Consider the following 21,741-nt stretch of genomic DNA (forward strand, 5'->3'; position numbering starts at 1 on the left):
TGCAGCAAGCGTATAAACTAGGTGGCAGTTAAATACTAATAGGTGTCACAAAAGCAGTATGCTTTGGAAGAGATATTAAAAAGGATTTCAAAGCAGGTGTTCAAAAACCTTTGATTTCAGGTTTTTTGAATCAGCATGTTGACTTTATTATTGATTTTATACTAATTTTAACTGTTTCAGATCTTGTATGATTTGGGAGATTTAGAGGCAATTACTGCCCTTATATTCTTGCTTACAACTCCCTTGATTTCAACGGAAGCCATATGGATATGTGAAGGCAGGACTGTTCCCTTCATCTGCATTTTGTTTATTGTAAAGCCAAGTGGTAGTATTTTTTCAAGCTCTGCCCACAAAATAAGATCTGCATGTGTGAATCATCCCAGTGAGATGCTGCTCACAGTAGATTGTGCAGATATTTAACATATGATCATGTGTGCTGTTAGGCTCCAGAGGGCTCCTTGAGCTGATTTCCCCCTTAGAGGTGCTTGAATGTGCCTATGGGCTCTGCTAAGCACCTTGGAATTGGCTCCTTTGTGACTGAGATACCACCACGTTTCCTCCCCCACCCCACCCACTCCTGGTGCCACAGTGAGACATCAAATTGTTCAGCTCTTTGACCCTTCCGTCAGCATAGAGCATCTTCATTAAAGCTGTACAGCGGCACACCAATGCACCATTTTAAGTGTAGACTTGCCCCTAGTTTAGTCATTTTTATTCCATTATGAGTGGCCTTTTTCAGTTTAGTTTATGGAGAAAGAGTTTAGGCTAAGCTGCAAAAAGCCACTCATATACCAGAATAAGGGCAAGTCTACACTACAAAATTAAATCAACCTAAGTTACATCAACTTACAGCCACTGCAGTAATTAAACTGCTTTTGCATGTCCACGCTATGCTCTTTGTGTCGGCGGTGTGCATCCTCACCAAGAGCGCTTGCACCGATTTAACTGTCAGCGGGGAGCATTGTGGGACGGCTTCGGGAAGGCAACATAGTCAATATAAGCAACACAGTGTTTACACTGACACTGCATCGACCTAACTGCATCTCTCTCTTCTCTCACGGAAGTTATTAAGTTGGTGTAGTGGGTGAGTTACATCGGTAGGAGCTTCATTTTAGCGTAGACACTTACAGAGTTAGGCTGATGTCAGCTGCCTTATATTGACCTAACTCTGTAGTGCAGACCAGGGCTAACAGTGTCCACTTAGGGACTTATACTGGTATAATTATACTGGTATTACAGTACTGGTAAAACTTTCCCACGTAGACAAGGCTTACTTTATTTCTCGGAGAACAAGATAGTAACTTCAGAGAAGTGCCGGTGTGGTGTATGAGTATGTACTGTATTGGCTGTGCCCGAGCCCTACTGTAAAGTGCTGGGGGTACTGCATAAATGATAATGTTCTATGCATCAAAGAGCTGGAGTCTACTCCTGAAATACTGAACATTTAAAAAGAAAAGGAGGACTTGTGGCACCTTAGAGACTAACAAATTTATTTGAGCATAAGCTACAGCTCACTTCATCGGATGCATTCAGTGGAATACAGACTAACACGGCTAAACATTTAAAGGAACTAGTATTTAACAATACACAAAAGAGATGGGGATAACGGCTATTGAGCCAAACCCTGACCCTATCAGCTTCCATGGTGAAGAGCAGCCAGAGTTGTGAGGCCCTACAATTGCTTTGATGAGTAGAAGACACCCCCTCAGGTAGTTGTGCAGCCCTCAGACAACCACTCAACACCATTCTTCTTCCTGACTCAGTCCCACATCCCACTACCCTCTCCCCATCATGTGGGGATTAAATGATGTCCTGGAGGCTCTGTGTTTACATAGAGCTTTCCTGTGTCCCAGCAGGGGAGCATCATGTGACCAAGTGGTATAGGGGAAAATACTTGGTTGCAGTAGGGAGGGAGGAGATTCAGTAAAGTGACTAGTAATATAAAGTACAGGAGAACACCAGGGTGGAAATTACTTACATTGCAATTACCTCAGAGGCCACAGTTAGGCTTGGTGCCTCATTGTGCTAGCATTTTACAAATACAAGACAAGACACAACAAATGGATGCAGCAAACAAGGTGTGAGAGATGACAGAAGCTCATTACAAATACTGTATTTTGATAGATATTACTGTACGTCCTTCTCACTCCAGCACCACAGAAGGCTCACAATCAAAAATGGAAAATGCCCCCACAGCTCTGTCTGCTTGACATATGGCTAAAGTACTGTAGTCATCCTGTCTGCCAAGTTTAAAATTTGCTGTCAAACACCTGTGTTTTATAATGTGAACTATTCCTTATCTTAACCTCATTTAAACGCTTTCCAATACTTGTATTTCCCAGTTAACCTCTGAAACAAAAGTTTAGTGATGCAAATAGCAATGATTTCTGCCTGTTAAAAAAAAGACCATAATCCTACTTGTTACAATGGACATTTTCCCATCCTATGATGATTTAGTTGGATATAGTGTGTAGGATACTAGCATTCAGAAGGGGAAAAGGAAAAAAAATTCCTATGAGCTAGTTATACAATTATGGGGTTTTATTTCCTGCACCATCCTCTGAAGCATCTGATACGGGCCATTGGACAGATCCAGTGTGTTAATTTCTGTTCCTGTGGAAGGATTTTTAGAGAGGACATACCTTGAGGACACCTTTATTATTTACTGAGCACAGTTTAATGTACTCGGTGATGTTCAAAGAGAGAAGATAACATGGTACCTTCCCAAGCAGTTTATAACCTAGATCAGACACAGGCAGTATGGTCCAGACACATACAAGGACACATAAGCTGATCTTATTTTGAAGCAGTGCTAGGTGGTTGATTTTGTTTTTTATGTTTATTTGTTTATCCCCCAATTTTGGTGGATTGGTGTTGAAAAGCTCCAGAACAAAAGTGTGAGAAGTCCAGAGACATGAGGAGGTCAGAGTTATGAATTTCCCTGCAGGGTATGGATGGGGAGCTGTAGTTCAGTGCAGAAGGTAAGGGATTTGAAGAGGTGAGTGATCTGGTCAGAGTGACTCGTGAGGGAGATGATTTTAGAAACCACCTTTTTGCTAGTAGCCAGCTGAGCTGAGATGCCAGGAGGAGCTGGATGCAGCAGTCTGTTATGTTGGAAGATACTAATACCATCAAGTGGGGTTTTGATCTCTAGACAATAGCAGACCTGGTTAGAGCTAAAAGGTGTTTTAAGCACCCTTCTTACAGGGTAAATGGAAAGCGCAATTAAGCGAGCGAGATAGCTGGAGATGATAGAAGCTACTACCAAAAGCAATAGGGCCATATGGCAAAGCCTGATCAGAAGCTAAGTCATGTGTGGGTTCCCTGATCACAAACCCTGAAGCTAGGCGGTAGTTTGACAAGCTGTGTTTGTTATGAGATGCAGACTGGGAGAAACACAGCTGTGTGTAAAAACAACAAGGAGGCCGGTGGCACCTTAAAAACTAACAGATTTATTTGAGCATTCATGGGTAAAAACCCCACTTCTTCAGATGCATGGAGTGAAAATTACAGATGCAGACATAAATATACTGACACATGAAGAGAAGGGAGTTACCTCACAAGTGGAGAACCAGTGCTGACAGGGCCAATTTGATCAGGGTGGATGTAGTCCACTCCCAATAATAGATGAGGAGGTGTCAATTCCAGGAAAGGCAAAACTGCTTTTGTAACGAGCCACCTACTCCCAGTCCCTATTCAAGCCCAAATTAATGGTGTTAAATTTGCAAATGAATTTTAATTGTGCTGTTTCTCTTTGAAGTCTGTTTCTGAAGTTTTTTTGTTCAAGTATAGCTACTTTCAAATCTGCTACAGAATGTCCAGGAAGATTGAAGTGTTCTCCTACTGGCTTTTGGTTGTTATCATTCCTGATGTCCGATTTGTGTCCATTTATTCTTTTATGTAGGGACTGTCCGGTTTGGCCAGTGTACATGGCAGAGGGGCATTGCTGGCACATGATGGCATATATAACATTAGTATATGTGCAGGTGAATGAGCCTCTGATGTGGTTGGGTCCTCTGATGGTGTCGCTAGAATAGATATAGGGACAGAGTAGGCAACGAGGTTTGATACAGGGATTGGTTCCTGGGTTAGTGTTTCTGTGGTGTGGTGTGTATTTGCTGGTGAGTATTTGCTTCAGGTTGGGGGTATGTCTGTAAGTGAGGATTGGCCTTCCTCCCAAGGTCTGGGAGAGCGAGGGATTGTTTTCCAGGATAGGGTGTAGATCGTTGATAATGTGCTGGAGAGGTTTTAGCTGGGGGCTGTACATGATGGCCAGTGGCATTCTGTTATTTTCCTTGTTGGGCCTGTCCTGAAGTAGGTGATTTCTGGGTACCCATCTCGCTCTGTCAATCTGTTTCCTCACTTCCCCAGGTGAGTATTGTAGTTTTAAGAATGCTTGATAAAGATCTTGTAAGTGTTTGTCTCTGTCTGAGGGATTGGAGCAAATTTGGTTGTAATCTTAGGGCTTGGCTGTAGACAATGGATCGTGTGATGTGTCCTGGATGGAAGCTGGAGGCATGTAGGTAAGTATAGCGGTCAGTACGTTTCCGGTATAGGGTATTTATGTGACCATCACTTATTTGCACTGTAGTGTCCAGGAAGTGGATCTCTTGTGTGGACTGGTCCAGGCTGAGGTTGATGGTGGGGTGGAAATTGTTGAAATCCAGGTGGAATTCTTCAAGGGCTTCCTTCCCGTGGGTCCATATGATGAAGATGTCATCAATGTAATGCACGTAGAGGAGGGGCGCTAGGGGACGAGAGCTGAGGAAGCGTTGTTCTAAGTCAGCCATAAAAATGTTGACATACTGTGGGGCCATGCTGGTACCCATAGCATTGCCACTGACTTGAAGGTATAAGTTGTCCCCAAATCTGAAATGGTTGTGTGTGAGGACAAAGTCACCAAACTCAGCCACCAGGTGGGCTGTGGCCTCATCAGGGATACTGTTCTTGACAGCTTGTAGTCCATCCTCATGGGGAATATTGGTATAAAGAGCTTCTACATCCAGGGTGGCCAGGATGGTGTTTTCAAGAAGATCACCGATGCATTGTAGTTTCCTCAGAAAGTCGGTGGTGTCTCGAAGATAGCTGGGAGTGCCGGTAGCGTAGGGCCTGAGGAAACGACCTGGCACGACCCTGAATATCAGCCTGGTGCTCTCTAGTGGCACCATAACCCTCACCCCAGCAGTAAAGGGAACAAATACAGCTCCCCCTGCATCCCCCAGTCCTGCTCCCCCCCTTGCACTTCCCCCTGGCTCCTGCCCCAACTCTCCCCCAGCACTTCTCATCCCCCTGGGCCCGCCCCCACCCCATGTCCTTGGCACACCCCTTGGCCCCTCCTACTAACTCCCCGCCCCGCCCCTTCCCTTCCCTCTGGCCCCGCCCCAATCTCTCCGTGCCGGGGGCTGAGTTAGCTCCCCCTCCGATGGGGGCGGAGTCTCTGCCTCCTGCACGTCACTGGCTTCCAGGCCCCACCCCCGGGCGCTTGCTGATGACCTCCCGCAGGCCTTCTCGCACTCTCCCTGCCGAGGCCGAGGAGGTGTCAGCATGAGGTTACGTCATCAGGAACGCGACAGTTTCTGGGGCGGCGGCAGTAGGAGCGCGGCGCGTGCGACAGTTGCCCGCACGTGCCGCGGCCGGAGCCATGAGCTGCCCCGTGACTTGCGCCGCCTGGGTGCGCAGGGGGGTTGCCAGGGAAACGCCCGACAAGGTGAGAACCCGCGAGCCGGGGAACGCGCCTCTTCCCTGACCCCCATCCCACTCGCGCGCGGGCCGGCGGCCGCCTCGGAGCTGCCCGCGGGGCGCCCCTGGGGCAGGGCCACGGTCCGTCCCCGCGGCGCGCCGGGCTGAGCGGACCCTTCCGGGGCTGAGCGGGGAGCGGGGCCCTGCGCTCCCCGGCCGCTCGGTCTCAGCGCGTTTCCCCTTCTAGGTGCGGCTCAGCGCGGAGGAGCTGAAGCGGCTCGTCGGGGAGGCCGCGGAGACGCTGCGGTGAGTGTCCGCCTTCCCGGGGGGGGGGATCCCTCCGTGTGCCCCGGGGCAGGGCCTGCCCTACCAGGCAGGGGCGGATCAGGGCGCCCGGGATACGTCTCGCTGCACAGCAGCATGGGCCCAGCCCCGCCGCCGTCCCCACTGAAAGCCCCTGGCCTGGAGGTGCTTTAACCCCGGGCTGGTTGGGGAAGAGGGATTGGAGCCCAGGGTCTGCCCTAACTGGGTGGGGCTGGACCCTGCCCGCTGGCAGTGAGGACTCCGGCAAAACCTGCTGAGTCCCTGCCTGTAAGTCTCCTTGAGCATCAGACACGTTGTCCCATAGTTCATTGGGAAAGAATCCCAGAGCATCTCAGCACAACACCAGCGGGATGTGTGCCCCCTCCCTCCCCCCGACACACAGGGGTGAAATCTGGGTGTCTGTCCCCCCGTTTAACTGTGCAGTGTCAGCATGGCCTTGAGCAAGCTGTGTGTGAGTTCTGAGGCTGGGGAATGGGGAGATTAGTCATCTGTACTTGCCCATTGGTAAGGAGTGTTGTCAGCTCTTGCAATTACACAAGTCTCTCAACTTTCATGTTAAAAAAGAGTGAGTGTCTGGCCCTGCTGATTGTGGAGCAATGCTTGAAAATGTGACCTCCGCGCCCCCGCCCCAAGACTCAAAAAACAGAAGACAAATACAAGGAATCTTATGCTTATTTGTAATGACATGATTTTTAAACCCATCTCTTGATTTTTGGCTGTCTGATTCAAGATTTTTGAATGTTTGGAAGAGCCAATGCTGCAGACCTGAAAAACAGTTGATGTTAAATAAAGAATACCTATATACCAGAGGTGGGCAAACGACGGCCTGCGGGCCACATCTGGCTCCTGGGACCGTCCTGCCCAGCCCTTGAGCTCCTGGCCCCTCCCCCACTGTTTCCCCTTCCTCCGCAGTTACGCCACCGCGCGAGCAGCGGGGCTACGATCTCCTGCCGCTCTGAGTGGCATGGTAAGGGGGCAGCAGCGACAACAGTGGGGGTTGAGTAGGGAGTTCTGGGGGGCAGTCAGGGGACAGGGAGCAGGTGGCGGGGAACAGGGGGGGTTGGATAGGGGGTGGGAGTCCTGGGGGGCCTGTCAGGGGGTGGGGGTGTGTATAGGGGACAGGGAGCGGGGGGGTTGGATGGGGGTGGGAGTCCTGGGGGGCCTGTCAGGGGGTGGGCGTGTGGATAGGGGTCGGGGCAGTCCAGGGACAGGGAGCGGGGGGTTGGATAGCGGGTGGGGTCCCGGGGGACCTGTCAGGGCATGGGGTTGTGGATAGGGGTCGGGGCAGTCAGGGAACGGGGGGAGTTGGATGGGGATGGGGTTCTGGGGGGGCGGTTAGGTGCAGGGGGTCCCGGGAGGGGGCAGTCAGGGGACAGTGAGCGGGGGGTCCGGGGTTGGATGGGTCCAAGGGTCTGAGGGGGGCAGTCAGGGGGCAGGAAGTGGGTGGGGGTGGATAGAGGGCAGGGGCCAGGCTGTCTGGGGGGCACAGCCTTCCCTACCTGGCCCTCCATACCGTTTCGCAACCCCAGTGTGGGCCTCAGGCCAAAAAGTTTGCCCACCCCTGCTACATACATTCACTGAGACAGAACTCCATGAAAGACTGCTCCCAAGTGGGCATATTTACTATGCCTGCATTCAAAACTCCCACTGACACCACGGCACACCACTCATTTTACCTAGGTGGAAGGTAACAGTGTTTATTTGTTAGAAATGATCTTCTGGTCCCCAATGCCACTGGGGCTCTGCATTGGTGCAGTGGTCTGCCAGGACAGATCTGATTGCGGGGCCTGAGTACCATGAATTCCATGTGCATTCTGGTGAATATTGTCAGCTCCCCTCCACCTGATCTCAGCTTTCATTTTTTAAAAGTCTACCCTTTTCTTTACCAAGAGAGCTTTCAAAATATTAAGCAATTACCATACTTATAAGTTCTAATGGCTGTCCCTAAAAATCACAAATGTTATTTCTGAATTTCTGGTCTTTTAGAAGTGTAACCTTTAAGAGTTGCTTCCCCCCCCCACCCCCCTTTGACTTTATAATTCTACTGCTGTTACCAGTAGCTTTGCACATATAAATGTAAACTGCATGCAACTTTCTCTTATGGATTCTCTCCCCCATCCCCATTTGAAAAGTATGCAATGCAAGATTTGAGGAGCCTTTTGTTGATAATTATGCATTTTGTTAAAATTCAGTGTGGAAGCTTAGAGAATCACATCTAACAACTAAAAATGTACTTTGTAGAATTCATTAGAACTCCAGTCATTTTATTTCTGTACAAAGATCACAAGTCAGATTTAAATTTAGAATATGTAATGATCCTGCTACCAATTTTTACTCTTGTTATGGGATAAATGTCATATGAAGGGCAAGTGTTTTTTTTATAAAACAAGTGACAAAAACAGCTCTTCAGCAAGCTCTTTCAAAACTGAAAGACCTTTGCATTAGATATAGATTAGATATTAGATCCGATGAAGTGAGCTGTAGCTCACGAAAGCTTATGCTCAAATACATTTGTTAGTCTCTAAGGTGCCACAAGTACTCCTGTTCTTTTTTGTGAATACAGACTAACACAGTTGCTACTCTGAAACAGTTCTATTATAGACACCCTTGATCTTTGTGCCGTGGTGTCAGTGGGAGTTTTGAATGCAGGCATAGTAAATATGCCCACTTGGGAGCAGTCTTTCATGGAGTTCTGTCCAGTGTTAGCAGTTGGGTGTCCTCCTGCAGAGTGTTGTATTAAAAATAAAAATTCAAGAATTGTTATATTGTTCAACCTGCTCCTGTTCAGACCTCTGCATTGTATATGTTGGCAGAATCTGAATCATTGCCTTGGGGAAGGAAGCTTTGTGAAAGTTTAGGGTATTTGGGATAGGTTTTTTTTCCTGTAGCAAATGTGGTGTGAAGCAGATAAGTCTGCTACAGATACTTAACTAATGAAGCATGTGCTTCTTTTGGACAGAAGCAAAAAGAATTGTTGGAGCCACTGGAGTCTTTCAAAGAGTGGGTGGGGGTGGTCATATCAGGTAGGAAGACATTTTTAGCAGCTCCATTTTGGGTGAATGAATCAGGGGATGTGATTTTGTTGTTGGGGATACCGGAGAGGTTACTGTAAAGAAAACAGGCTATAATGAAGGCATAAATGAGAATTTCAGCTTATGGGATATAGAGGGAAGATCAGATCTTCAAATGTGGTGGAAGAAAGAGCAAGATTTGGATATAGTCTGGGGTTGTGTGGAGAACAAAAAAGAGGAATCAAAGATCAAACACACCTATGTGTAAGGGGGAGGATGATAGTGTTGTCACAGTAATGGAAAGGGTAAATGAAGAGGGGTTAGGACACTCAGTTTTAGCCATTTAAAATTAAGTCGTATTCTGCCAGGAAGACATACTAGAGAAAATGTCATTGGTAGGCTGAAATGCAGGTCTGGCTAGGAAGAGACAGGAAAGGAGTGGAAAAATAGATTTGAGAGTCATTGGTATAGAAACAATAGTTGAAATCATGTGAGCAGGTAAGTTAATATTCCAGTGCCAGTCCTCAGAGCAATTTAGTGAAAATGTTCCAAACTCTTAACCCACTCTCACACTGATAATTCAGTGAGTGTTTTTTCCTTATACAGAGAAGAAGCAGATGGTAGTGATGAAGAAGAACATGGACAGGCTGCAGAAGACAGCATGGATGTTGCTAGTGGTGAGACAGCTGAGCCTCCTCAAGAAGATGGGGACCAGGAAGAAGACACTGAAAAGCTGAATGATGATGAGCTGGCAGAGTATGGTTTGGATAAATATGATGAAGAGGAGAATACAGGTAATGTCAATCTATTTCTCCTATTAAAAGTGCAGTGTCAATGAAGAACCATGGGTTTCTCTTTTAAGTTGGGTTAATGCACTTATCGTGAAACTGTTATATAGCTTTACAGGTTTCCTCAACGAGTGCCTTGAAATTCGAGGTTTGAAAGGCCCATTTGCCCAGATTCAAGTACAAGTTTGGAGAAAGCTTAGTGGAGCTAAGGAATGGAGTAGCTGGAGCTATTGGCCCTGTCCATGCGGGAAGGGAACAAGGCAGAGAGCTGTGTTGGTAAGGCGGTAGCTCTCTTAGGATATATCTACACAGCCCATGGCAGCAAGCCTCCCAGTCTGGGTCAACAGGCTCAGTCTGGCAAGGTTCATGCTATTGCTGTAAAAATAGCTGTGTAGACAGTGCTTTGAAATTGTGGCTCTGGCTCTGATGCCTAGGGAGCGGGGTGGGTTTCAGAGCCCAAGCCACAACTTCAAAGCGCTCTCTATACAACTATTTTTAGAGTGTTAGTGTGAGCCCCAAATTTGTTGACCCAGGCTGAGAAGCTGGCTGCTGCAGGCTATGTAGACATACCCTGATTTGGAACAGCAGCTCCCCTTACTGCAGTTCCGGTGCAGAGCAGCTGCACCGTCTTTGAGCATGTTTCTACCAACAATACAGGTTTATCAGGGAGTTCCTGTTGCTTAGGTTTGGAACCTGTACTTCTCTCTCAATTCATTCTTAAGTTTTTGAAACAATGTCCTGCTCTTATATTGAAAGAAATGCTTCATTATAGCTACAAGTGCAGGAGTTCCTAGTCTGATAGCTCTATCACAAGCGTGGAAAAAAGGGTTGTGTTGTCTCATATATTCAGTGATCACAACTCCATTTATTCCAGGGGTGGCCAACCTATGCCTGAGAAGGAGCCAGAATTTACCAATGTACATTGCTAAAGAGCCACAGTAATATGTCCTCAGACACATGCAAACACCCCGCCACCCTCCCCCGCTTCCAGCGCCTCCCACCCACTGGCAGGCCTGCCGATCAGCACCTCCTTCCCTGCACCGCCCGATGAGCTGTTTCGCGGCATGCAGGAGGCTCTGGGGGGGGAGGAGCGAGGGCATGGCAGGCTATGGGGAGGGGGCCTGTGGCAGAGCCAGGGGCTGAGTAGTGAGCACCCCGTCCCCCCGGCACAGTGGAAAGTTGGCACCTGTAGCTCCAGCCCTGGAGTCGGTGCCTATACAAGGAGCTGCATATTAACTTCTGAAGAGCCGCATGTGGCTCCGGAGCCACAGGTTGGCCACCCCTGATTTATTCATTTAAAAAAGGAAAAAAAAAAAATCTTTCCTTCCTCTGAAAAAAGCCACTGTTGTGCTTTAATAAATGGTATGTTTGGTCCAAATATTTTTGTTGCTTTATTGGCTTGAGAAGGAAAGTGGCTGCCACTAACTGGGCTGTCCTTTTATTTTTCTATATATAAAATACACCCAGAAGAAGAAATATTTACATGCATGTGTAATATAAATTCTCCTTCTCCACAGTCACTTGCCAAAAGTTCACTACTGTGCAGTTTTTTAATTTGATTTTTTTTTTTATAATTAGTGCCCCATTGTAACGATGCTGGTTCTCATGGGACCCAACTGAGAGTGCCAATTCAGGACGAATTGCTTAAAGCAGGGCAGTTACAGTCCAAGGCTGGGGTTTTTCCACCTCTAAGGCAAACCAAACCAGCCAGCCAGAGAGGACTTTGGTTTTACCCCATTGGCTAACCACAAGTCACACAAGTAATTCCCTTAGACACTCCAGTTTCCCAGTATGACCACCAGTGCCACTCGTTATGGGGACAAATGCTTATGAAAACCAATACCCCAGTAAAAGAAAAAAGGCTCTCTCGATCCCAAAGGACCAAGCCCCAGACCCAGGTCAATATACAAATCAGATCTGACCCTCAAATCACGCTGTTGCCAATCCTTTAGAATCTAAAATCTAAAGGTTTATTCATAAAAGGAAAAAGATAAATGAGAGCTAGAATTGGTTAAATGGAATCTATTACACACAGTCATGGCAAAGTTATTAGTTCAGGCTTGTAGCAGTGATGGGATAAACTGCAGGTTCAAATCAAGTCTCTGGAGTACATCCACAGCTGGGATGGGTCATCAGTCCTTTGTTCAAAGCTTCAGTGTAGCAAAGTTCCTCCAGAGGTAAGAAGCAGGATTGAAGACCAGATGGAGATGAGGCATCAGCCTTTTATACTCTTTTCCAGGTGTAAGAACACCTCTTTGTTCTTACTGTGGAAAATTACAGCAAAATGGAGTTTGGAGTCACATGGGCAAGTCCCTGCATACTTTGCTGAGTCACAAGGCGTATCTGCCTTCCCTCAATGGGTCAGTTATTAAGGACCATCAGCTACACGAGCCATCAAGCAGGCTAGGCAGAGCTGACACCAACTTCTCTGGGGTGTCACCCAGAAGCATAGCATAAGTTTGAAATACAGACAGCATGGAGCCAGATTCATAACTTTAACTACAAAAATGATACACACATATAGACATCATAATCATAACCAGCAAACCATAATCTTGTCTTAGACACCTTACTTGACTCCCTTTATACAAGATTTGGTGCCACTACTGGACCTTGGTTGCAACAATGATCTATACGGTCCCAGATTACGTCAACAACATCACACCCATAATTGTTAATTGTGATATACTGAAATTTTCATTATAGATGCTGTGAGCCTTGGAGACACCTTAGCCAGTCTTACGGTATATGGGAGTAACGAACGTGATCCTTACGTCACTATTAAAGATACTGTAAGTTTTTGTTTTTTTTTTTAAATCTTGTGCGGTCTTTCAAGGTTTAGGCATCTTAAATAGCATAAACTAAATATTACATACAGTTTTCAAAAGTGGATATGGGACTTAGGCTCCTAGATGCCTAAGGCCATGCCTACATTACAGACGTTGGTTGACACAAATTAAATTGTCATGAAGCCCCCCAAATTATATTGCTTGTGTGCGTGTATACTTGGCTGCTTGCATCAGCGCAGAGCATACTCAACAGGAGTGCTTGTGTTGATGCAAAGCGTGGTGCACCATGCTTTGCAATCCTAATGTGCTGCTGTCCGACACAATGCCTTCTGGGAAGTTTTTGCAGTATGTAGTGAGATAAAATGACTTGCCCAGGGGTCTTTGGGAACTAGGGGTCATGCATACAAGCAATATAATAACTTGAATGGCTTTATGCCAATATGCAGCTTCCCTCATCCATATGTCATAATTTTTGCACCTTTTCAAAAATACCACAAACCTGCATAGCACTTTTTGCTGTCTGTCGTCTCTTGACAGAAGCAATAAGCCTGCACAGCTCTGCACTGGTCTCATGAACATTGCAAATACAGAATGAATGATCCTCCAGTATTTGCAGACCCATAGGAAGAACCATAGTGATGGGGGATGTGACTTTTTCTTTGAGGACATATTGTTAAGGACATAGCAAAAAACAACTCAGAGTTGTTCATGGTGTTCACGGAGCAGCTGCAGACCCCGGAGCCCCACTTCTGGGCCTAGGAAACAAGCACTGACTGATGGGATGACATCATAATGCAGGTTTGGGATGACGAGCAGTGTCTGCAGAATTTTGGATATGAAAGGTGGCATTCCTGGATTGGCATACCATGCTCAGCCCAGCCCTCCAGCACATGGACACCAAAATGAGAGCTGCACTGATAGTTGAGAAGCAAGTGGTGATCACACTCTTGAAGCTTGCAATGCCAGATTGCTACCAGTCAGTGTGAAATCATTTTGGAATTGGAAAATCCATGGTAGGGGCCATTGTCATGCAAGATATTCTGTGAAGTGTGTAGGATTATTAATTGTCAGGACTGTGATTCTTGTCAATGTGCACTACATTGTGGATAGATCTGCAGTAATGGAGTTCTCTAATTGCAGTGGGGCAATAGGATGCTTCACCATATCAATGTGGACTGGTCAGGGAATGTGCATGAGGCTCGTATCTTTAAGAACACAGGACTGTTCAGAAAGCTGCAAGCAGGAATATTCTTTTCCAACAGGTGGATTATCACTGGTGATATTGGATACTGTAGGGATCCTGAGGGACCAGGCCTACCTCTTTCTTTCTGGCTTATGAGGCCATACACTGGCTAACTCCACAGCACCGAGGAAAGATTCAACTACCACCTCATCAGGTGCAGAATGACAATTGACTGTGCTTGCGGTAGATTGAAGGGATGCTGGCAGTGTTTACTCACAAGACTGGATCTCAGTGAGAAAATCATCTCAATGGTTATAGCTGCCTGCTGTGTACTAGATATCTTCCCTAGTGCTCTTTTTTTCTCCTCTTCAGAGTCAGGCATTCCAGGGATGTAGAGGGGGCACCCTTCAAGGCCGCAACAGCAGCAGCTGCCAATAAAACAGACAGCTGTATTATTGGATTTATAGCCACAGTGGAAAGTGACGGATAAGTTTCAAAACTTCCTTCCCTTATTTTCATAAATCTTTTTAATAAGACATGCTTATTGACACTTCAGCTTTGGAGTGCCTCTGCACAGCACTGCTCTTCAGCCCGAGCCATAGTGTGTATGGCCTGCCAGGAGCGAGGATGGGAAAGGAGAAGGGAATTAAGATTTTTTGGTTGTATGAAACAATATTTTGGTCCTTATTTCCATGAGTATAGGGCAATGGCACTGAAGATTGGTACTGTTTTCTCCAGGCAGTGTTGATTTTAGCAGATATCTCACTCCTGAAGGTAACAAAGGCACAGAATACAGCTGCTGCTGGCATTCTGAAGCTGCCTGCCACTAGCTTGTTGACTGCAATGGTGCCAGGCGAGCTCATCACAGAATGGCATGGGAAAGTGTCCAACCGCAGAGGAAGAAATAAGGCTGCTGCTCTAGAAACCTTCAGAAGTGGATTGCAGAGGACCTCCATAAAAATTTCATTGAGATTTCTCGGGCGGATACAAGGGACATCCCTGTAGACAAACAGCCTGCTCTGCATGCCCTCCCCATACCAAATCCTACAAGGGAATGAAAAGCTGATAGCAACTCTACTTCTGTTTTACTGCTACCTATACTTGTATGAGTAAAACAATGAAAAGTCTAAACCTATTTCTTGTTAACTTGGGGATGGGACGGGTGTCATGTTTACATTTAAACACTAAAGAAAAATGCATGAACGCACTTAAGCAAGGTTCCTTCTCCTTCATCGGTGTTACCAGCTTTGCCCGTTACTTTGGGGTACGCTCATTTATTAGGGTTACTCTTCTGGGGGCGGGGGGGGCGTGCGTCTGTAATTCTATTAATGTACCACTTGTGTCACTTGTGTTTTCATATGAAGCTCTACTCCTCCCTTCTGCAAGTCCCGTCCCAATGGAACTATCTTGCAGGACCTAGGTTCCCCAGGGCTGGGTTCCTCCAGCCCCAGAATCAGATGAACACACACACATTAACAGAGCACGTCTGAGCAGGCTGGGTTGAACAGCACTTCCAAGCTGCCACCCTCATATGTCACAGGTTGAGCACGTCCCTGTCCCCACTTTCACGTTACAATTGTACTGGTAGTAACCCACTTGATGAGCAAACCCCACAGTATTTTTGGGCGCTACAGGGATCTTTACCTTAGGTAAGAAAAGCGTTGCTGCAGGGTAAATGGGGAAGCTAAAAGCAGAAGAGTAAAGTTCAGAGAGAGAGAGAGAGAGAGAGAAGCAACCAGCTTAACCATAAACGTTGTTTATTGAATAATAGTGATAACTACACAAGGAGAGCCTAAACCAACATAACAGTTACATTATTAAAGGTTACAAAAGTCATATATAGAAAATTACACCTGATCAAACAAGTCAGGGTTAGAAAGTTATACCTGAGGTAGAAAAGAAAACAGAGAGAGAGGGATCTCACCAATCCATGAAGCTTGAACTGGTCGTGGTTCTCAGGTGATGGTGGTAGCTCAGGGTCCTGAGTGCTGGAGACAGGCAGAACCCCCAGCACAATCAGTCAGGAGAAGATATAATTCCAGTGGAACTGATGTAGAGTTTGGCTCCATGCATCAGAACATACTTGAGCGTGGGTAGGGGTTTCTTGTAGGGAAACAAGAATGGTTCAAGGGAAAACACTAGATTTGTTTATGGGTAAACTGATGACTCAAGGGTTTTCTTTAGGCTAGACAATAAGGGCTGATCACTCCTAGCTATGGGTGATGCTCCTTCAGGGAGCTCACAGTGCAATTAGGCTGCTTCAGTATTTTGGATATCGATCAAAGATTTATTACTAGAATTGGTCTGATAACTGCTGAGCTGGGTGTGTGCGGGTGTAGGTTCATTAACATCTGGAGCCGAGATCCCCCAGGATGCAGTGTTTCTCTGCTTCTCTGGTTGCAGAGTTCAGTGCAGTTCTTGCCTTGGAATCTCCTTTCTCCATTCTGTATGCTAATGGAGATGCCTCCCTGTACCATCTTTGATGCAGATGAGGCTAGGGGAGTTGCCATAATCCTATCACCCTTGTCAGGAGGGGTCTAGGTGTGTCTCCCACCGCCTTTTACTGCACTCTGCAAGTCTTTTCTCTGTTCAGTTTTGGTTCAAGCAAAGGCTTGGGTGGGGGTGGGGGGTGTCCTTCAAGAGTCAAACAGGCTGGATACTGTGCCCTGGTTCCCCAAGAACACAGAGCTGACTGGTATCATCGGGCTCATCCATCCTTGGTTGGCATGACCAGCTGGACTCCCCTCCTGCCCCTCCATGTCCTTCTCTCTGTTCACAGCAGGGTTCTCTGCCTTGGTCTGTATGGTGCCAGTGGGGGGTCTACAAAGTATGGAATGCAGCTTGTAAAAGCTGCAGGTCTGTAGCTCAGCACCATATTGATTGTTAGCCTCCCCCTCCTTGTGGTATGTCTGCTGCAGTTCCTTCGTTTTCACAAGGCACTGCCACTGATCTCTGTCATACCCCTTCACCTAAAACCATGTGCGATCTTTTCATGGATGTCCATGATTCTATGCTGGTCCATAGCTGTGCTTGCACAGCCTCTTCTCACACAGGCCCAGGAGATCCAATACTTGCTGTCTACTCTGACAGGTGTTTGTCTAGAGCATGCAGATGGCTTGGTCAGTTGCAGACAAGGGGATACTGCTAAGTGTTCGTGGTAAACTCGGCAATCAGGAAAAGGCATTTAAAAAATGTGCAGTATTTTAAGGAGGGAGTTGGCTTCTGGTCTCTGTGACCCCTATAGAGTGGAGTTAACAATTGTGACTAGAGCAGTCATTGTCTGGCATTGTGAGACAGCTGCTGGAGATCTGTTAGGATTGACATAGGTCACACAGCATCTGCACTTGCTCCGTGTCGACCTTTGCCACTCAACGCCATCCAAAGAAGTGGTTCTACTGCATCACCTTAACAGGGTGCTTACATCATGTGGGGACTAATTTAGGTGTAGGTTTCAGAGTAACAGCCATGTTAGTCTGTATTCGCAAAAAGAAAAGGAGTACTTGTGGCACCTTAGAGACTAACCAATTTATTTGAGAATAAGCTTTCGTGAGCTACAGCTCACAGTATGCATCCGATGAAGTGAGCTGTAGCTCATGAAAGCTTATGCTCAAATAAATTGGTTAGTCTCTAAGGTGCCAGAAATACTCCTTTTCAATTTAGGTGTAGACGCACACACAAATAGGTTGACACAAGGCGACTTACTTTGACCTAACTTTCTACTGTAGACCAGGTCTTTACTCACATTTGAAAATAGGTCACGTAGGCACTTTTGAAAATTTTACCAGTTGTTGTCAGTGTTCCCTCTAATTTTTCCCACCCATGTGCGGAATGAATTTTTTGTTATGTGCACCAATATAGAGGTGATGTGTGACACACAACCTCCATATTGGTGCACATAACAAAATTAATGTGGCGGGGTGGGCCTGAGGGGTTCGGAGCATGGGAGGGGGCTTGGGGCTGGGGCAGAAGGATTGGGTGCTGGGGGGGTGAGGGCTCTGGGGTGGGGCTGGGGATGAGGGGTTTGGGGTGTGGAAGGGGCTCAGGGTTGGGGTGTGGAGGGTGAGGGCTCTGGGTGCGGGCTCTGGAGTGGGGCCGGGGATGAGGGGCCCAGGGCTGGACCAGAGGGTTGAGGCTGGGGGGGGAGAGCTCCGGCTGGGGGTACGGGCTCTGGGTTGGGGATGAGGGGTTTAGGGCTGGGCCAAGAGGGTTGGGTTGCAGGGTGGTGAGGTCTCCGCTGGGGGTGTAGGCTCTAGGGTGGGGCTGGGGATGAGAGGTTTGGGGTGCAGTGGGGCTCTCCGGGGCTATGGTGGGGAGAGAGGGATCTTCCACCCCCCCACAACCCCCCCCAACTCTCTCTTCCCCGCAGCAGCACCTGGGCTGGTGGGGAGAGGCTCCTCTCCCCCGGCTGCGGCAGGGCTGGTCTCGGGGAGGGGACATCTCTTTCCGCCGCAGCGCTGGGCGCCTGCGCGGTGCTTAATAGGCAGCTGCGTGGCCGTGCAGCTCAGAGGGAACTTAGGTTGTTGTGTCTGATCAGTTTGATCACTCTTATTGCTGGCCAGTTAATTTATTTTTCTCCATAGTTTACTAGTTGTAACCCCAACATTTTGGGAAGTCATTCAATTTGAAAATATGCATGTCTTTATTTTTTTAACACAGCACTGAAAGGAACAATGCTGATTTGGGGCTTTTCTACACAGGGACACTCAAGAAAGTTAAGTCAAATTAATTAAAGGTGTGAAGTAAAAACACATTACAGGGCATTAAACCCGTGTGTGGATACTCTCATTCAGAAGTAAAGTGGCCATAGTTTTCTGTAGCTGAATCCCAAAGGGATTTAACTAATGTGCTTTCATTTCACACCTTTAGTTAATTCAATTTAACTTTCTTCTGAGTATTCTGTGTAGGCATGCCCCTTTAGAAATTACATATCTGAACATTTCTTAGCTGTCATTGTTACAAATAACAGCAAATGTACACTTTAATCCAGTCAGAGTAGTTTCCAAAATTCTGGAAAAGCAGTTAGAGTAGGCTAATAATTTAAAGAGGGCTTGTTAAACTATATAGAAGTTCAGGGTGTGCAGGCCAGGTAGGAATGATACCAATGTGTGGGGGAATAGGAACTGAAGAGCTGGTGATTTTGGGGGGTGAGGGTCTGGAAAGATTTTGGGCAGCAGATTGTATTGTGTTAGGGGTACTTCTCAGGAGGTGATTTCATTTTCAATACTGACACGCTCTATTGAATCCATCTAGGCCCACATAAACGTTCCCTCAACTCATTTGATGTCTAGTCTCACTGCTGTGACACTTCCCCTCTCCCCTTTACCTTGTAGGATGGCCTCAAGGGCTTGGCTACCTGACCTTTTTCAGTTAGTGGTAAGAATTAATATTCTGTGCTTCAGAAAATTTTAAATTTTTTTTAACGCCTTAAGTTTTCTCCCTCCCTTGGCCCTTAGGAGCAATATGAACAGGAAGATTTTTTGATTAAGCCCAGTGACAATCTGATCATTTGTGGAAGAGTTGATAAGGACCACTGCAGTCTAGAGGTTCACCGTGAGTAAACAATATTTGGTCATAAAAGCGGGCCTAGAAAATACTCTGCTTATCCAGTCTGATCCCTATGGCTTTGCAGGACTGCTCCCTCTGTTGTTCTTTTATCCTGGCTTTTGACTAGATGGTGGCATCTGGCACAACTACATTTCTTGTGCTCTTACCTCTGTAAAATAACTGTTTAACAAACACTAATGAACCCTGACCTGTATAAATATACTGAGAACCTGTACAGTGAAACGTCAGCCCATCAATAATACTCTGTCATTCTTATTTTATAAATACACGTAAGCAACAAGTGTCTCTTATATACCAGATGTTTTAAAATAGTCTCACGAATACAAATGAAGATGATGTAGGTGTGCAAGGCATAAACTGAATCAGTGTGTACTTGATGTAGATAAGTACATCATTCTTCGGTCTGTTGAATTTGTCACCTAAAGTAAATGTTCTGTGGTGTCTAACGTTATATAGAGAGGCTGTGGCTCTATGCTAGAAACTGACAGCATCACAAATCTAGCTTCCAGACATTATCTCTACATTGGGAATATTAATATTTGCTCCATCTGACTGTGGGAATGTACTATGTAGAGTGGCTTATTTTTCTCTCCACTGACATAAGTGTTTTTCAAATTCTCTCTTTCAGTTTATAATCATGAAGAGGACTCATTTTATGTACACCATGATATTCTCTTACCTGCATACCCTCTAAGTGTGGAGTGGCTTAACTTTGATCCTAATCCAGATGAATCTCCAGGTAATAAATGTCTTTAGGGTGCCAAAAGAGATCATAGCTGTCTAACAATAGCAATTTTTGAATATGAACTGCATAATTAACTTAAAATGCTGTGACTGAATAATGATCTCCTGCAGCAATATTAACACAGAAGCAAAGCCAAGACATGGGAGGAAAAATTAAACATGGTGGTGAATGTAACAGGGGGTGCTCACCCCTTGAGTACCTCCTAGGGGCAGGGTGTGATACTGCAATCTTTGTCTCTGCTCATCGCACCCCCTGTAGGTTGCCGACCTTGCGAGATGGGTCTTCAGTGGCTCAGCCCTCCAGCCAAGTCGCACAGTTGAAAAATGAACCCCTTCTGGGGTAGCAAATAGTGCACCAAACTGTCTCCTCTCACCAGGGTCTTCAGCCCGGTTTCTGGGCCCTTTAAATCTGGCCCTCTGTTCGGGCTTCTGAAGGAGCCTTGTCCCCCTTTTGGGCTTAGGGCCCCTTTGCCAGCGGGGGAACCTGGGCCTGCCCACTACTCCAGGTTCCAGCCAAGGAGTCCTATAAACAGTGACATATTGCTTCCTTCACTTAGTTGCTGCTGCATTCCCTGGGGCTCTTCCTACCTGGTCCCTTTACTTTCACCTATTACCTTAGAGTTAAAGTTCTCAGGGATTTTCTCTCTCCCAGGTCCAGTAAATGCAGCCCATCAAGCTCCTTTCTCCAGAGAGGAGCACCCTTGCTCATCTCTCTGGTCCCAGCCAGGAACTGACCTGCTATGGTCCTGCATCTCCTTTTATCTGAGCCTGCTGGGTTCTGATTGGCTGCTTCCTTCTGGCTTTTCTAGGGAGACCTGGAGGACGCACCTTCACTGCTCCTTTCTGGAGCAGGGTGTAGTTGAACCTCAGTGCTTCCAGCAGGGGGCCACAAAGGGCTGGGTACACCCCATCACAGTGAACAATTTTTTTTTTTAGAGCTGTATGTATCTGCAGGGTTCTTTTAGTAATGTCATTATACCAGATGACTAAACTAAAACACCAATACTAATACCAAAGGCAAACCAAATCTACTAGGCAGACTAAAGGAAAACTTTTCTTTAGACTTCTTGTTTGCAGATGTGTTTGGTTTTGTTCAGAGAAGACATGGCCAACAGAGTCAACCAAATTTATTTTAAAATAACACACTAAAAATTATATTTTATAATTTGGGGGGCTGTACATAATTTTCTTTGCATTTTTATCATTAATTGTACTAAAGGGAGGGTACATGCATAAAAATGTTGGCTCCGAGGACAATTGTATGACAGGATTGCTTGTGTTGGTAGGGAGCAGGGCTCAACAGCCCTGGGGCTCACTTCTGATTTATGTCCTATGTTCCTAAAGCTCATGCTTCAGGGTTTCAGCCAGCCACTGCTCATGGCAGGGTTGTGAAGGGATTTTTCGCCCCGAGTGTGTTCTGGAAGATTGGGGTTTTTTTAATCTTTTTCCTTTGAAGCCTCAGGGATGACCATGGCTAGAGAAGGGATATTACATGGTCTGGGCTAGGGCTCTGAGGTGGCATTCTCCATTCATTCATTCATTCATTCTCTCTCTCTCTCTCTCTCTCTCTCAGAGGTGCTTGGCTGGCTAGTTCTTGCTGACAAACTCAGGGTCTAGCTGATTTAGTCTAGCTTTAGAATTTTCTCTCAAGTCAGATT

At 46.5% G+C, this 21,741-nt stretch overlaps 2 protein-coding genes across 2 annotated transcripts in view; both read left to right on the forward strand.

Annotated features, from left to right (window-relative positions):
* The window catches only part of CRY1 (cryptochrome circadian regulator 1), a 510,254-nt gene that overhangs the window by 445,230 nt on the left and 43,283 nt on the right, over positions 1 to 21,741 (forward strand). The gene's annotated exons all lie outside the window — the stretch shown is intronic.
* Positions 5,469 to 21,741, forward strand: part of PWP1 (PWP1 homolog, endonuclein) — a 41,994-nt gene continuing 25,721 nt past the window's right edge. The window contains exons 1-6 of the mRNA XM_074941224.1: positions 5,469 to 5,707; positions 5,927 to 5,985; positions 9,621 to 9,808; positions 12,509 to 12,594; positions 19,228 to 19,324; positions 19,968 to 20,078. Coding sequence (XP_074797325.1) covers positions 5,642 to 5,707; positions 5,927 to 5,985; positions 9,621 to 9,808; positions 12,509 to 12,594; positions 19,228 to 19,324; positions 19,968 to 20,078 — 607 coding nt within the window. The 5' untranslated portion in view covers positions 5,469 to 5,641. The remainder of the gene's footprint in view (positions 5,708 to 5,926; positions 5,986 to 9,620; positions 9,809 to 12,508; positions 12,595 to 19,227; positions 19,325 to 19,967; positions 20,079 to 21,741) is intronic.

The sequence above is a fragment of the Natator depressus genome, chromosome 1 (assembly GCF_965152275.1).
Source record: "Natator depressus isolate rNatDep1 chromosome 1, rNatDep2.hap1, whole genome shotgun sequence".
Lineage (NCBI taxonomy): Eukaryota > Metazoa > Chordata > Testudines > Cheloniidae > Natator > Natator depressus.